This window comes from Pristis pectinata, chromosome 7 (assembly GCF_009764475.1).
Source record: "Pristis pectinata isolate sPriPec2 chromosome 7, sPriPec2.1.pri, whole genome shotgun sequence".
Taxonomy (NCBI): Eukaryota; Metazoa; Chordata; class Chondrichthyes; order Rhinopristiformes; family Pristidae; genus Pristis; species Pristis pectinata.
Genome location: NC_067411.1, coordinates 56,132,496 through 56,149,775, shown reverse-complemented (window position 1 = coordinate 56,149,775; position 17,280 = coordinate 56,132,496). Strand labels below are relative to the sequence as shown.

General features: G+C 40.0%; 1 protein-coding gene across 1 annotated transcript in view; it reads right to left on the bottom strand.

The window, feature by feature from the left end:
• Nucleotides 1-8,677: 8,677 nt before the first annotated feature.
• The window catches only part of LOC127572601 (neuromedin-K receptor-like), a 54,908-nt gene continuing 46,305 nt past the window's right edge, over nt 8,678-17,280 (bottom strand). The window contains exons 5-6 of the mRNA XM_052020037.1: nt 12,456-12,652; nt 8,678-8,993 (exon numbers count right to left, since the gene is read on the bottom strand). Coding sequence (XP_051875997.1) covers nt 8,678-8,993; nt 12,456-12,652 — 513 coding nt within the window. The remainder of the gene's footprint in view (nt 8,994-12,455; nt 12,653-17,280) is intronic.

Here is a 17,280-nt window from a genome sequence, read left to right as displayed (position 1 = left end):
GTCAGGCTTCATTGGTACATTGTAACAAGCCATGGCCAGAGAGGTCAGAGTGGGAGTGGATGGGGAATTAAAGTGACAAGTGAACGGAAGCACAAGATCACACCTGTGGATTGCAAGGAAGTATTTGGTTTCTGCAATTCACGCATGGCCAGGGAAGAACATGCTGCAAGTTGTCCTTATGAAAATAATCAGACCTCATTTGGAATTAAAGCCAAGTCAACATAAAAGGATGCTTGTGACCCATGAGCAGCTTTTATTTAATTGTGTCACCAGGTAGCTGGGAGCTTCCTGTTTCTGCACATTCACACCTATGTCAGCCTGGAATAATGTTACTTGATTCCCTTCCTCCTTCTTTAGAGTTGTTAACTGAGTGAACTGCAGAAAAATCTGTGGTTCTCTCCCTCCCCCTATTGCTTCTGCTCTTTCTTTCAAGGGTACCTCAGTAAGTAAAATGACGTGCTCATCCATTGTGCAGCTGGTGAGAATAACTATGAGGGGGAGATGAGGATGTGTGGAAGTGATGAATGAACAAATGGAAACCCGAGTAATTGCATCTGCGAGGTAATTAAGTGAGAGAGATAACATAGGCAACAGATATGACAAAACATTGAAGTGGTGATTTGATGTTGGTAAATGTGCCACTATGCTCAAGTTCTTGACCTGATAATGTCATTTAACTGCTTTTAATGCATGGAATCCAGGAGCATGGGACCAATAAAGTTTGGCATTAAATTTACTTATATTTCCCTGGAAATTCTCAGGCAATATAAGTAAATTAATTTTGTGACTAGATGTTCCAACTGGAGCTCATTCATTCATTTCCATTTTGGAATACATCTATGCCCTCGTACCTCACTCAACATACATCAGTAATAACACTGGCAGAACTGTTGTGAATATTTGTGTATTCATGCTCAGCTATAACACAATCTCCCTAACTACGTGAAAGATATGTATTAGTTACATGTATAATTAGTTAATGTTTGACTAAAAATCAGCCAAAGTTACAACAGTGCAAAAGAGCCCCAGTATAACTGATTCCTCATTTGTACCTTATGTGACCAGGCACTTGAACATGTCAGTGGAGCATCCAAATTCTAAATGAGATTCTGGACAGTCAATAAATTGATCAAGAGCTGGTATCAGAAAGGCTACCTGCATTTAAAATGGATGAATCACCTGGTGCAGATGAAGTGCAAGCTCAGCTGCTGAGGGAAGCAAGTGAGGAAATTGCAGAAGACCTGTAGTGACAACAGTTTTTAAAACCATCTATCCTATTTTTCATCTCATTTTTTAAACATTTTTGTTTCTTTTCCCACTATGAGCTCTATGCATTTTGTTGTCATTCTGTCTATGGTGTTCTCTCCATGTTCAACCTGGGGCCAGCAATGGCAGAAGACTGGTGCAGCAAGGTCCCATAAACAGAACTAAGCTGATGATTAAGTAAAGGTTTTTTTAAATTAATGATGTTAGATGAGGAATAAATATTAGACTGGAGAACCTCCCTGTTCTCACATGTACCTGGAGGAGCAGATGGAGACTTGCTGTAAAATCTCACTAAATAATGACCTGGGTTGTTTTCTTAAATCCTTGGAGCTGACAGAAAGGTGAGAGCGCAAACAATTTATTCAAGGTTGACAGTTGTACAGTGATGTGTGGGTTTCCCATTGAGAATCTGTTTGCTATAACGAGGAGGATGAGGAGATGGAAGAGGCAAGATTCTAGGCTCAGACTAAGGTTGAGCATAAGAGTTTCTGTCTCCTACACTTACATGATCAAAGCCTTTTACCCTATCTTCTCTGCATTGATTTACTTATTTTACTACATAACCTTTGCTTTTTACACAGCACACATCAGGAAATATTCCTCTGAACTTTGGAAACACAAGAGACTGTAGATGCTGGAATCTGGAGAAACAAATAATCTGCTGGGGGAACTCAGTGGGTTGAGTAGCATCTGTGGAGGGAGAGGAATTGTCAACATTTTGGGTCAGAACCCTGCATGGATGCAGTGTTTCAACTTGAAACATCGACAATTCCTTTCTCTCCACAGATGCTGCTCAATCCACTGAGTTCCCCTCAACTTTTCCTCATTTGGAGTTGCCACGTATTGGAAGTCACAATCCTTGATATTGTAATTTGTTCCATATAATTGGTTTTATTCTCATTACATTGTGTATTTACAACCAGACCCAAAATATTTTTGAAATACATATTAAAATATATTAAGATCACACTTTTCACATTTTGTCACACAAACAGTATTGAAGGACATAAATGCACTGTTTAAAGAATTCTGCATTAACCACAATAATCTTAATGACTTACAATAAAGAATGTACGTCAGTACTTCTCTGTTCATGTTACACAAGTTAAATATTGTGAGCTGTAAAGAAGATCTATTCCTTTAAGAGGCAATAACTTTCAATACATACTGATGATAACATTGCAAGTTAATGACTGGATTCAAATACATTTAAAATTGAAGTATTTTTGACTACATCACAATTATACTCCACATAATTTAACCAGTAAAATGTAATCAGAAAAAGCTGAAAAAACTCTATATTCCAAGCAGCATCTGTGGAGAAACAGCACACAACTTTTCAAGTGTTTGTCCTTTTCCGAAGACTCTGAGATGTCATAGACAAGTGTCATTTAATTAAGAACACCACAAGGGAAAGGGCAGTAGTGGGTGGAGAAGGTGGAATATTAAAGCATATGAAAAAGAATTGGAAGACCTGTGAAATGCCTGGGTGAAGCTCAGGAGATAATTAAATGACAGAATGGAGGTGACAAAGGAGATGCTGAGGAAAGAAAATACATCTGCACGGCAGTGTGAGCATTTCAATGGTAGAATATGAGAAGAGGAAGTATGCAAAACTAGTAAGACAGAGCAAAGTTGCTCAGGATAGGGTCAACTAAACTGTACTTGGCTTCCCCATTGTACAGGAGATCACATGAACAGTGAATATGGTAGGTCAGCTCAGCTGATGTCTCAGCAGTGTGTTGGCTCCAGTACCTTCGATTCCAACCTTTCTACTGCCCTGCTGCATTGTTTGTTCTGTTGGGTAATATGAATTTCCACTGCAGCTGCAGCAGAAGGGATTCCACCCACCTGCTTAGGGACTGAGGAAGGCTAAGAATTTGGTGAGAAAGAAGTCAAGATTGCCAGTTTCATTTTAACATGAAGACCATCAACCCTCTCTGATAATGAAACCTAACATGAACTGAAATGATGAACTGAAAATAGACTGAAAAGGACATTGGTCCAGAATGAAATGAGTTAAATAATTTCAAAAAAGTGTTGGAAAATGCTTTGCTTCTGTCTAGATAGGTAATATCAATAATACCGCTGAATTATTCACCAAACTCCAAACAAAGCAATGGCACTGCCTTGTGGTGTGATTTTCTGCAAATAAATTGATTTTTGCAAAGTTTGAAAACTTATATTTAAGTATATCCAGCATATGGTCACAAAGAAGTTAATGCTGGGCCACAGGCGATTAGTATCAGCCCCTCTGTATGTTGTGGGAATGGAAGGGGCAAGGAAATGCAGAAATATAGAAGCAGACTATGGTGAGAAGGTGATTAACGTTCCTGATAAGATTGATTACTCCCTTGGTTCTTAAAACTAAAGATAGCTTTTATTACACAACTGGAGGTGGTAGGTACTGGTATTGAGAAAACCTGATTTCAGAGAACTCTTTAGTTCGATATTTAGGAATCCACAAACCATCTGATAATACATTTCTTCCAACTTTCCATTTAAACTACTGCGAGAGATTGGGAAATAGTGGAACTTCTGCTGCTTCAGTGTTTTATTGCTCTGATTCGCTCTAGGCAAACATTTTGGAAGCCAGACAACCCCCCATGGACTTGAAAGTGCAATATTTAAGTTGGAGTGCACCTGACAACATTGCTTTAAATTCTACATACCTATTTCTAACTGCCAGTTGCTATAGTTAATTTCATGAACTACTGATCACATGACATGTTATGTGATGGCCAATGTGCTCATCAGGGTCCAGTAACGAATGGAATTCGCTCCTCTGAGATGAGGATATCTTAAAAGAAGTATTGTAGGATATGAGAGTCTGTAACTTTGTCAGTCAATTGGTTCATCCAATTGGACTATAAGTTACAGTTAGAAATAGAAAAAGCGTGTCAGAGAGACAACGTTAAGATAATTATGGGGGATTTTAACATGAAGGTGGACTGGGAAAGCCAGCAAGGCAGTGGATCCCAGGAGAGTGAGTTTGTGGAATGTCTATGTGACAGCTTTTTGGAGCAACTTGTTGATGAGCCCACCAGGGGATCGGCTGTTTTGGATTGGGTGCTGTGTAACTAACTGGAGGTGATTAGGGAACTAAAGGTAAAGGAACCATTAGGAACTAGCGATCACAATATGATTGAGTTCAGTTTCAAATTTGAGGAGAAGCTGATAGCAGGTGTATCAATATTTCAGTGGAACAAAGGAAATTACAGTGGTATGAGAGAGGAGTTGGCCCAAATTGACTGGAAGAGTAAGCTAGCTGGAGGGACAGCAGAGCAGAAATGGAAGGAATTTCTACAAGAGATAAGGAAAATGCAGGATAGATATATTCCAAGAAAAAAGAAGGTTCTGAATGGAAAAAAGGCACAAATGTGGATAATGAGAGAGGTGAAGGCTAAAATAAGAGCAAAAGGGAGGGCATACAAGGAAGCGAAAATCAGTGGGAAAACAGAAGACTGGGAAACTTTTAAAAAACCTGCAGAAAGAAACTAAGAAGGTCATTAGGAAAGAAAAGATGAACTTTGAAAGGAGTTGGCAGATAACATTCAAAAGGATACTAAGAGTTTTTTTTAAATATACAAAGAGTAAAAGAAAGATTTGGTTGATATGGGACCAATCGAAAACTATGCGGGAGAGATTATAATGGATGATAAAGAGATGGCAGAGAAACTAAATGAGTATTTTGCATCGGTCTTCACTGTGGAGGACATCAACAATATACCAGATAGTCAGGGGTCTCACAGGATGGAACTGAGTTCAGTTAAGATTATTAGAGAGCAGGTGCTAGGGAAGCTAAATGGACTAAAGACAGATAAGTCTCCCGGACTGGATGAGGTGCATCCCCGGGTTCTGAAGGAGGTGGCTTTAAGATTGTGGAGGCATTGGTGACAATTTTCCAGGAATCAACAGACTCCAGCATGGTTCCGGAGGACTGGAGGGTTGCAAATGTATAAGAAAGGTGGGAGGCAGCATAAAGGAAATTACAGACCTATTAGTCTGACATTGGTGGTGGGAAAGATATTGGAATTGATCCTCAAGGAAGAGGTTATGGAATACCTAGAGGTGCAAAGCAAGATAGGTCCTAGCCAGCATGGTTTCGTGAAGGGAAGATCCTGCCTGACCAACATTTTGGAGCTTTTTGAGGAAATCTCAGGTAGGGTGGATAAGGGAGAGGCTGTGGAGGTTGTGTATTTAGACTTTCAAAAGGCCTTCGACAAGGTGCTGTACAAGAGGCTGATTAATAAGATGAGAGCTCATGGAATTACAGGTAGGATATTAGAGTGGGTGGAACATTGGCTGGTAGGCAGAAAGCAAAGGGTGGGAATAAAGGGATCCTGTTCTGGTTGGCTACCGGTTACCAGTGGTGTTCCGCAGGGGTCGGTGTTGGGGCCGCTTCTTTTTACTTTGTACATTAACGATTTGGATGATGGAGTAAATGGTTTTGTGGCTAAGTTTGCAGATGACACCAAGATAGGTGGAGGAGTAAGGAGTATTGAGGAGACAGGAAGGTTGCAGAGAGACTTAGATAGTTTAGGATAATGGGCAAAGAAATGGCAGATGAGATTCAATGTTGAGAAATGTGCCGTTGTACACTTTGGAAAAAGAAATAAATGGGCAGATTATTATCTAGATGGGGAGAAAATTCAAAGTACAGAAGTACAAAGGGACTTGGGGTTACTGGGGCAGGATACCCTAAAGGTTAACCACCAGGTCAGATCAGCGGTAAAGAAAGCGAATGGTATGTTGGCATTCATTTTGAGAGGTACAGTGTACCAAAGTAGAGAAGTGTTGATGAGGCTCTCTGGGGCACTGGTGAGGCCTCATTTGGAATACTGTGTGCAGTTTTGGGCCCCATATCTTAGGAAGGATGTACTGATGTTGGAGAGGGTTCAGAAGAGATTTACAAGGATGATTCCTGGAATGAAAGGGATTACATATGATGAGTGTTTGTCGGCACTTGGACTGTACTCACTGGAGTACAGAAGAATGAGAGGGGACCTCATAGAGACATTTAGAATGTTTTAAGGACTGGACAGAGTAGATGTGGCTAAGCTGTTTCCCTTGGTGGGTGAGTCCAGGACCAGAGAGCACAATCTTAGAATTAGAGGGTACCGGTTTAAAACAGAAATGAGGAGAAATTTCTTTAGCCAGAAGGTAGTGAACTTATGGAATTCTTTGCCATGTACAGCTGTGGAGGCCCGATCATTGGAGGCGTTTAAGGAGGAGATAGATAGGTATCTAATTAGTCAAGGTATCAAGGGATATGGGGATAAAGCCGAAAATTGGGGCTAGATAGGAATAGTTTTTGTTTAGCTCATGGAGCAGACTCAATGGGCCGAATGGCCTACTTCTGCTCCTTTGTCTTGTGATTTTGTGATCTTGTGAATGAACACAAGTTCAAATCTCATTGTGGCTCTTTAAGAATTTGAATATGTTCCATTAAGATAGTAGCCTACAAAAACTGCTGTCAGTATCATGAAATTTTCTGATTAATATGTGTTAACATGATTAACCTGAGATCCTTATATGGTAAAGTTAGACGTGACTGCAGTTCCACAACAATATGCTTGACTCTTGACTGTCTTAATGAAACGGACTGGCAAGACATTCAGTTCCATTAAAAACCATTAATAAACACAACAGTTCATAAAAAACACAACCAGCTTCTCAGATAAGCCACAGATAAACAATATATAATTAACAATTTTCTTTTAAAAACAAAATCTTGTATCTCAAAAGTGTTCATAAATTTGCAGCATGATAAATAAAACTTCTTACAAATGCAAAGGTTACTGTCTTTGAGTTTTATGTAATCCGTAAGCAACAATCAGATTTGTCTTGCTTTTATACAAAATCACATGCAGTCATGATGAGCCAGATATGATGGGACAGGAAAAAGACAGTAATATAAAATCTCTTATGGCTTGGGGCATTATCTTGCATGGCCTTTTAAACTTTAACTGATTAAAATTCAATATCACTAATTAATGAATAGAAAAAAATAGTATGTCATCATGTATATGCTCATTTAAGATCTAATTCTTAATATCTTGCACAGAATGGCTAAAAATGCAGTGAGACTATTGGGCCCCTTTGGGTCATATTAAAAATCTCTCAGTGCTTCAGGGAACTGGCAATGTCTGTTTGTCACTGTGAACACTGAACAACTGTTGACACTTACGGTTGCTGATGTATCATCACTAACACTTTAATTAGCTGCTCTGAGTACAACAGACAAAATCCTCCTGTCTTCACTTCAGAAAATCATTTTGAAACATTGGACTTGTTTACACACTTAATGAATGCTTTGTTTTTGTTCTTTTTTGACACCTCATTCCTTCTTTTGATCTACTTCAAACTCTGAATATGTTCTCTCTAAAAATGCATTTAAGGGAACCACAAAACTGAGGACCTTTGCAGAGAAAATATTCATTCTCCCTATTAGCAAAGCTCAAATGCGGTGAATGAATCTAAGTGATCACTGGAGAAGTTTACACAATGCAAAGATCAGTTCGGCAGACAATAAAGTGCTGCGCACACCAATTTCCATTTATACATTTACTCTTAAATAGGCTTAATGGACAAATGAAAGCAATATAATTTTAAAAGCCAACCTGTTTCTATTTTAACAAAAATTATGTACAGTCTTGGTAGAGAGAGAACAGAAATGGTGCATGGGACACTTCCAACTTTTACTGAGCATTTCCAAGAGGTACCCAGTACACCATGGCCCTGTTTCTTCCTTCCATTAATTTTTTGTCAGGAAAAGAACAAATGTGAAACGTGAGAGTATCTTTCACACCTCCAGACCCCTGGCTTTAGTTAATTACTTTTTTAAGCATAGTCACTGCGCTCTTTTTGGGAAAGACAGCAAGATTGTGGATAGCAGGATGCCAGAAACAATAAATGCCTATCTAACTTGCTTACTTGCTGAGGGTTTACTATTAATCAGGACAACTGTCTGTGTAGGTCTTTATGGGCCACTGGCCAGGCAATTCTGCACTTGAGCTCAATCCCAGCTCCACTCATTTTCATGTAAAACCTACATTTACAAGCAGCAATGGGGACTAACTTGCAGAAACAAGGATGAATCTTAGCAATGCAGTTGTGCAACAGGTTAGAATCAGCAGTGGGAATGGAGCAATGCATTCAGCTCTGCTTTCTCCCTGTTGAGGCCATGAAAACTGGCCCAATTTCCTCAACCAAAGGATACCAACATAGTCAAAGCAACTATCACCTTACCGGCTTAAGTGCTGAAATGGGATTGAATTTAAGGCTATGTGCCTCAAGAAGGGAGAATTCCACCACCTAAGCCAAACTAACATTAAAGAAACAGCCTCCATGTTGAACAGCACCAATTGAGCATGCTCAGTTGACTAATGAGATAAGACATTCTGTTGGTCTATGGGTATTCGTCCAAAGATGTGTTTGTCTGGCTGAAGAAGCTCGAACTTATGGAAGTGTTTTTGGAATTATTTCGGGAGTGTCCATTGAAATTCATATTTCGTAAAACCGCACCCTTTTTCCTGCATGCCTCAGCACCATCACTTTCAGATGTGTCAAACTCCACTGTCATGTTGGACTCCATGCGGGTGATGGTGTAGGCGCTGTTCTGCCGGGTGGGGTGAAACTTATTCGATTGTAGTTCCAGTTCATCATAGCTGGAAAATTCAATGAAGGGGCACCACTGGAAAGCCCTTTTGAACCCTGCTCGAAATCTGCAAGCACAGAAACGTAGAGAATGATGTAGCCATTAATGCACTCTGATTTTAGGTGAGCTGTACCCTTAAAAATGTCGTGATTGGTTACAGCAAAGGCAATGGGACCAGACAACATCCCAACTAGTACTGAAGACCTGTGCTCCAGAAATAGCTGCACTTTCAGCCGAGCTGTTCCAGTACAGTTATGACACTGGCATCTAACTGACAATATGGAAGATTTGCTTGGTAATGTCCCATTCATAAAAAGCAGGACAAATCCAATTCTGCTTATACCACATAATCAATCTACCCTCAATCACTAGTAAAGTGATGGAACTGTCATCAACAGTGCTATCAAGCACCATTTACTCACCAATTGTCTTTTCATTAATGCCCAATTTGGCTTTTGCCAGCTCCAACAGTCCAGACCTCATCACAGCCTGGGCCCAAAGAGCTGAGGTAAGGTGGGTGTGACTGCCCTGGACATTAAGGTAAAACTGAAGTCAATGGGCATCAAGAGGAAAAGAAACTAATGGTTAGAGTCACACCTAACATGAAGATAGTTGTAGTTTAATCATCCCAGACCCAGGGTAACACTGCAGGAGTTCCTCAGGGCCGTGTCTCAGGCTCGACCATCTTCAGCTGCTTCATCAATGACCTTTCTTCCATCATAATATTAGAAGTGGGGAATGTTTGCCGATAATTGATCAATGTTCAATTCCATTTGCAATTCCTCACCAAATGATGCAACCTATGTTGGCATACAGCAAGACCTAGACAGCATAGGCTGGGCTGATAAGTGGCAAGTAACATTCATGCCACAAAGATGTCAGGCAATAATAATCTCCAACTAGAGAGAATTTAGCCACCTATCCTCTACGTTCAATGACATTAACATCCTGGGGGTGGAGGTGTGTCGGGGGTGTCACCATTGATCAGATCTTGACTGGACCAGCCACAGAAATACCATGGCTATAGGCAGATGAGAGGCTTGGTTTCCTGTGGCGAATGACCCACCTTATGACAACGAAGCCTTTTTACTCTCTGCAAGATATAAATTGGGAATGTAATGGAATATGCTACGGTTCCCTGGATAAGTGCAATGCTGCAACAACTCTCAATAAGCTCAACACCATCTTGGACTAGGCAGTCATTTGGTGACTGGGAACCCAAAACACCACCATTAATATTCATTTGTTGCACCGTGGCTGCAGTGTGTAACATCTACAAGATGCACTATGGTTATTCATTAAGGTTACTCTGATATCACCTCCCAGACTGACAGTCTTTACCACCAAGAAGAACATGGGCTTCAGTGCATGGAAACACAATCACTCCCCTCCTAGTTGGTCATATAGTGCCTCCCTTCATCATTGTAGGGTTGAACTCCTGTAACTCCTTCCCCAACAGCACTGTGGGAGTATCTTCAACAGAAGGACTGCAGTAATTTAAGGTGACTCAGCACTATTTTCTCACTGGCCAAGTGGAGATGGGCATTGCCAGCGATGCCCATATCCCAATAAAGAAATAAATAAAACACAGTCACATCCGTGTAAGTGCCAGGTTGCACCTTTCAGTTCTCTGCCCCACTGTGGTTCATAAGCCCAGAGGGAAGAACTGCAAGTTTAAGGCCTTTATTTGGGTGCAGGAAGAGAAAGGGGTAAAGCCCAAAATGAACACAGTACTCCCCCTTTATCAAGAGGCAAAAAGTAGCATAATTAAATGGAAAAATCTCCAGTAAATAGATTTCTGTGCAGATAAATGTAAGGCCATCTATTTTGTAATTTAATGTAATGTAATCTACACTAGTAGTATCATTGCAGCTCTTTGTGTCTGTGCAAAGGTAGATCTGTGGCTTTCTCTCCCATGATCTGAGTCATTTATAAATGCAACAATTTTGGATTTGGCCTAGACTGACTTTGATGCGATGAGACAGAGATTGTTCATGGTAAACTGGGCAAATCTGTTAATGGGTAAAATGATGGTGTAGTAGTGGGAAGTGTTCAAGAAATAACTTAATATGATATGAAATCATTTTGAACTCCTAAAGGGCAAGAGCATTGCTTGAAATGAAAAACAGCTATTGGTGACTAATGCTCAACATAAACTAAAATCAAGCATATAAACGGCTAAAACTAGCACAATTCGTGGCATCAGGGAGACAAAGAACAAGAGAAAGGTGACAAAATAGATTGATCTACAAAAAGAGGAGTAGACAAGTTTTGCAAAGGATATCAAAATTATTGCTGAAGAAATTTTAAACTATTATTTACTGGAAAGGAAGTGCTCAGAAGCAATGTAGGCACCTTAAGAGCTAAAAAGTGATACTAAAAATGAAAATATGAGTATAGCAGTGATCTTGAATAATTAATGTTACTAAGGGAAAGAGGACGGGATTCTCTATGACCTCAAGAAACCAATATTGGATCATGGATGGGATTTACCATAATTTTGGCAATAAAAATTGACGCAGTTCCTGAACAAGAATATAAAATCTCTGTAACTCTTTAATAACTTTTCTCTCTTTCCAATGCTATACTGAACATGATCATACTCTGAACACTATACAAAAAAGTTAATGAGCCATTAGGCTGTTTTTTATAACATGGGATACATAAGCTCATCTCTGAATCTGATTCTGTGTCTGTTCTTGGAAGAAAAACTCCCAGTTCACTGATACCATTTCTGCAGCTACTAATCTGCTCAATCAAACCCTCAGCTTTTGTGCCACAGTTCCCATTAAAGCCACTGCTTTCTCTCATCCTAGCTGTGCCCCAGTACAGGACTCATCTCTACTGCCTTGTCCAAGGAATGCAGACCCAAACATTTTTTGCAGATAACTGGTTTGGCCTCTTATTGGCAGATGTGATTGGATCACATTAAACACCATTGGTCCTGCCTAAACTCTGCACAATTTCAGGATTCACATGGAACACAAAGATAATCCCACCTTCTTTTCTCGACTGCAAAGGTCTTCTTAAAACCTTTCCTTGGCTCTTTCACCTTCCTCTCACTGAAGAAGATCAACATCCTCCAGGCCAAAGCAGCCTGTTTGACTGGCACCCCATCCACCACCCTAAACCTTCATTTCCTCCATCTCTGACAAACCTTGCTGCAACATTTGTCATCCACAGGATGCACTGCAGATACCTGCTTATGCTATCCTGACAGTGCCTCCCAACCCCACAGCCTCTACCGGTAGGAGCACCAGGTCCCTGCAAACATCAATATCTGATGTTGGCACACCACACTGACTTGGAACTAAATCATCATTCCTTCAATGGATCTAATTATTTTGGTCCAATTATAAGATGCAGCATAAATATAAGGTACTATTGTAGTGTTTTGAGTAATCTCCAAATTCATCACCAACCAATGGACCTTTTACGTCCATCCTCGAACAACAGGGAGTTAATCACAAATCATTTGGATTGAAATGCTGGGTAGAGAGATATCTTCACCCTAGAGGGGTTGACTTACCGGCTGTTGAGGCAGCAGTATATGATGGGGTTGTGCATGTTGGAGCTCATTGCCAGTAAGAACACAGCCAAGTAAACCTGCTGTATAGGCTTCCAGGTATTCACTCTTGGGTACTGCTTGGTGACAAGAAAGAAGATGTGGTAGGGAAGCCAGCAAATGGTGAAGGTAAAAACTACCACAATCATCATTTTAACAACCTACAGGAGAAAACAAATGAGCAAATGAATAATAATCAAAGAAGCCATCCATTAATTATTTCTAAACATTGGCAGAGTGATGTAACTCATTAAATGGAAAGAAATTCATTCAGCTACAGCTTTTTAGAACCTCAGGATATCACAAAATACAGCTCACAAAATGCTTTAGCAGTCACTCCTGTTGTCACATAGAAGGAAACAGGAACAAATTTCATAGTGAGATCCCACAATGACAAATGTCCAGATCATCTCAGAAACACCTAGCAGAATTGGAACAGAGTTAGCATTTCAGGTAAGTGACATTTTATCAGGTCATCAATCTAAAATGTGAGCTCTGTTTTTCACTCCACAGACAGTGCCTGACCAGCTGAGTACTTCCATTACTTTCTGTTTTTATTTCAGATTTCTAGCACCTGCAATGTTTTACTTTTGAGTCAGATCATTCCTGGTGGTGGTCAAATGATAACTGTATCAGGGCACCAAACTGTGTTGTGGGACCTGTTATGTCCATCCTCGATAGCAGGTAGCACCATGTTTTCTGCCACCTAAAACAAGCCCTGCATGCAGGTCTGATTTTTTTCTTTCCAGGTTGTTTTTTTCCCCCAAAAGCAGTAGTATACCTTCTGACTACAAATTTACAGCCTTGTCAGGATTACCTTACTTCTTTGAGTGACACACAAACAGCATACAAAACAAATGTGTGGATTTGGAAATTTAGAAAAAGAATGAGATAATACCATTTTTTAAGATAATCAGACAATGCGGGTTTGTTTACCAGGCTTTCTTAAAGATATATACTCATCCTTCTGTGCTAATTAATCAAAAGCTGCTCTGTTGGAGGTGCTGACATTGGGAAAGGATGTTAAACTGAGGTTCTGTCTGGTTTGCCCCCTCAGGTACATGTCACAAACCCATGACACCATTGAAAGAATAGAGTATTCTCCCGGTGCTTTGGCCAATATTCATCACAGTGTCAACAATTATAATACACAGATTATCCAATTAATATCATAATTAAGTCATGGAAGCTTGCTGTACTTAAGCCGATAGACATGGCTCCTAAGTGCTAATAAAGCACTTCTGAAGTGTAAAGAGCTGTGTGACATCTGGAGTCTTTGAGAAGCATTGTGGAAAATATATGTTCTCTATTCTCCATCTAATAGGGGGATCTCATTTCAAAAGTTGCACGTACTCTGAATTTAAATAGAAAGCTGTTGGTACATTAATTCACAAAAAGTTTGAAATGAATTGCACTAAATATGTGTTCCTAACAGACAGGGTTTTGTGCCAGATTGTGTAAATTTACCCACCTAATTAGAATATCGGGTGTTTACCAGATGAATGCCTGGAATGGGAAGGTTGTTTTGTGAGGTAGGATTCAAAAGATTAGGCTTGTATTCATTGGAGTTTAGAGGAGTGAGAGAGAACCTGATTGAAACATATGAGAGGATGAGGGGTCTTGAGAGGATGGATTGGACAGGATATTTCTTTCCTCTTGTGGGAGAAACTAGAACTAGATGTCATTGTTCAAAAATAAGAATTTGTCCATTCTGATGGGTGAATTTTTTCTCTTAGAGGGAGATGAGTCTTTGTAACTTTCCTTCTGACAGGTCAGTGGAATAGTCTTTGAATGTTTTTTAAGGAAAAGTCAGTGTATACTTGATAAGCAAAGGGGTGAAAGGTTATTGCACTTAACCAAGAATCCAGACCTGAGGTTACAATCAGATCAGGGTTGAGGGGCCCAGTACCCTACTCCTGTTCTTAATTCGTAGGTTTGCATGTATCAGGCATGCAGCCAGTCAAAATATAGATTGAGTGAAGGTCAATGGCTTCTCTACTTTTGGCCCACCATGTTTGTTGACCTGAAAAAGCACTTTGCACTGCACCAAATTTCGTAGCAGCCACTTCTGAAAAGTCCAAACTTTGCTTACCTGACTGACCATGCTCTTAAGGTTTCAATTTTTAATTTTAATTCATTCCTTCTGGCCTTGGTTTGTGGCTTGACTCACCAACTCTCATCCCTGCTCCACCATAAGTTTCTTAATGAAACTCATGATGATTTCAATGTCCATCCCAGCTCTCCCTGACCTCATTAACCTTTGTGGACTCTCTGTGCCCCAGTGATTCTAATTTAAATTTCCCATCTTCACAATAAAATCCTTTCAGAGCTCACCCTTTCCCACATCCAATCCTCAACTCTTAAAATCCCAAGAGCTCGGTTTGGGGCATTGTGTTTCTTCCCATCATTCCACTTTTGGCACCTGAATCAGCTGGCTAGGCCCCAGGTTTTGAAATTCCTGCGCTAAACTCCTACACTCACACTCTCCCCTCCTGCTTAAATCTAATTGTTTGACAATAGACCCTCCTAATTTCTCCGTGTCTTGGTGTCTAGTTTTTTTAATGACATCTCCATGAAGTGCCTCCAGATGTTCTCTGAAGTTAGAGGTTCAGTACAAAGGTAAATGACAGTGAAGTAAAATAGGTTTGTCAGAAACTCAATCTGATGAGTTTGATCTCTTGTTTGATGCCTGCAGATGTGACAATCCTGTCAAAAAGACTAAAACTCATTCTTATCAAAACAGAGGATCCAACAAAAAGGAGCATTAATATTCATCCCCCAGAAGGTATTCGTGTGGTCAGGCAGTGACAAGTATAGTGCAGTCTTCCAGTCCAGTTGAAGTCACAGTTAAGCATGTTCTCCAAGTCACTTTCAATTTTTCACCAGGATCTGTATGACACCTTTTTCACTCTTCTTTTTCCATTTTTTCTTCTTGGTCTTGATATCAGTTCAATTAAGTATGAAGTATATATTTTTAAAATCTTCATTATTTTATTTAATTGTATTCATGAGCCAAACCAGTGCAGAGGTTGACTGAGGGAGGTAGTATCAACATAGATTGATAAATTGTATTGGGTGAATTAAGGGACATAGAATTGGTGCAGGAAAGTCGTGCTGAGATAAAAGATCAACCACCATCATTGAGTGGCAGAGCAAGCACAAGGAGCTGAATGGCTTGCTTCTGCTTCTACTTCTCATGTCCTTTTAAAGTTAAGAGACCAATTTGAAAATAATAACACAGCAAACACAAAAGAACACAACAAAATAGGAATAGAAGCAGGTTGCTTGGTTCCTCAAGCCTGCTATGCCCAAGTACTGTCTGATGTATATTAATAACCTGGACTTGGACATACTGGGTGTAACTTCAAAAGTCTAAACATGACTTAAAACCAGAGAAGCAGAAAATATGTGAAGGATAGCATTAGACTTCACCAGGACATATGCTAACCAACAAAATGGGCAGACACACAGCAGACAAAATTTAAAATCGAGAATGATGATGCGAATTTAAAAGCATGAATCAGGAGAGGCAATACAATCTAAATAAGGTAATGCTAAAGGGAGCATAAGGACAGATATACCTGAGTATGTACAAATAGAAATCTACAAAGGTGGCAGAAGCTGATGAGACTGTTCAAAAAATCTATTTATCAGGCCCCTGGTCTTATGAAATATAAAATCAAGATTCTTTCTACAGAAAAAAGAAAAATTCCAGTGAAACAGGAATGATGTTTAATAGAAGGGATATGCAGCCATGTGATGCCTTTGACAAACTGCATGCTCGGGTTTGCACTGACTGCTGCTGAGCTCCCCTGGAGATTCTGATTACCCAACCCTTCTGACAGAGCTATCACTGTGTAAATGGTGATCACATGTTCATTGTTATTGACATCGTGGCTGAGAAAACAAAGAACGAGTATTTTTTTCTGGTGGGATGGAATCAAGAATCAAGTTATGCTTTCACATGTATAGAAATTTGGTGTGAAATAAGTGTGAACAGTTTGAATCATCAAATTAATGACAGATTTATCGGATTACTACCAGAACTTAAGCTGGAAAAAAGGTTATATTAAGCAAAGGTCTGATTAAGTGGACATGGACTAAATGTTTCCATTTGTGGAACAAAACTGAGTACAGGCCATGAATACAAGATCCCCATGAAAGAATTCAACAGGAAATTCAGGAGAAATGCTTTCGCCTGGATAGTAGTTAGGATCTGGATCTGCCACCTGCATCAGCTCATTGCTAGAATCTTTGACTCTGGCTTAGAAGATTATGGATTAGAATTTGCTTTACTTCATCGTAATAGGAATTAAACAGTATTCAGGGCCATCCTTACATTGTTTGTAAAAAATCTCGTAAAGATCACAATCTTCAGTTCTGAGGTTCTCGGAACAGTGTTGTTGGCCTCCCTTACGCTAGTTTCAGTGTAGCACTATTCGACTGACTTATTGGAAGACCTTGCCACTGCTGACTTTTAGCCTGGCAGCTGGAGCCTTTGATAACCAGCTTTTAAAGGGACAAACATAGTACAAACAACACTCTTCCATCTACAGGGAAGTGTTGCTACTTAAGGCTTGGAATCTGCAATGAAAGGAATAGTGTGGGGAATGCCCCTAGGTGGGCCAGAGGAACCAGGACCAACTGGTGCAGAGCAGTGCCAACAGGACAGTGTGGCGACACTTGCAGGCTGCCCCCAAAACACTCTACGCAAAAGATGCATTTCACTGTGTGTTTCGATGTACATGTGACTAATGAAGATACTTTATCTTATCTTAAAGAGCGGGGG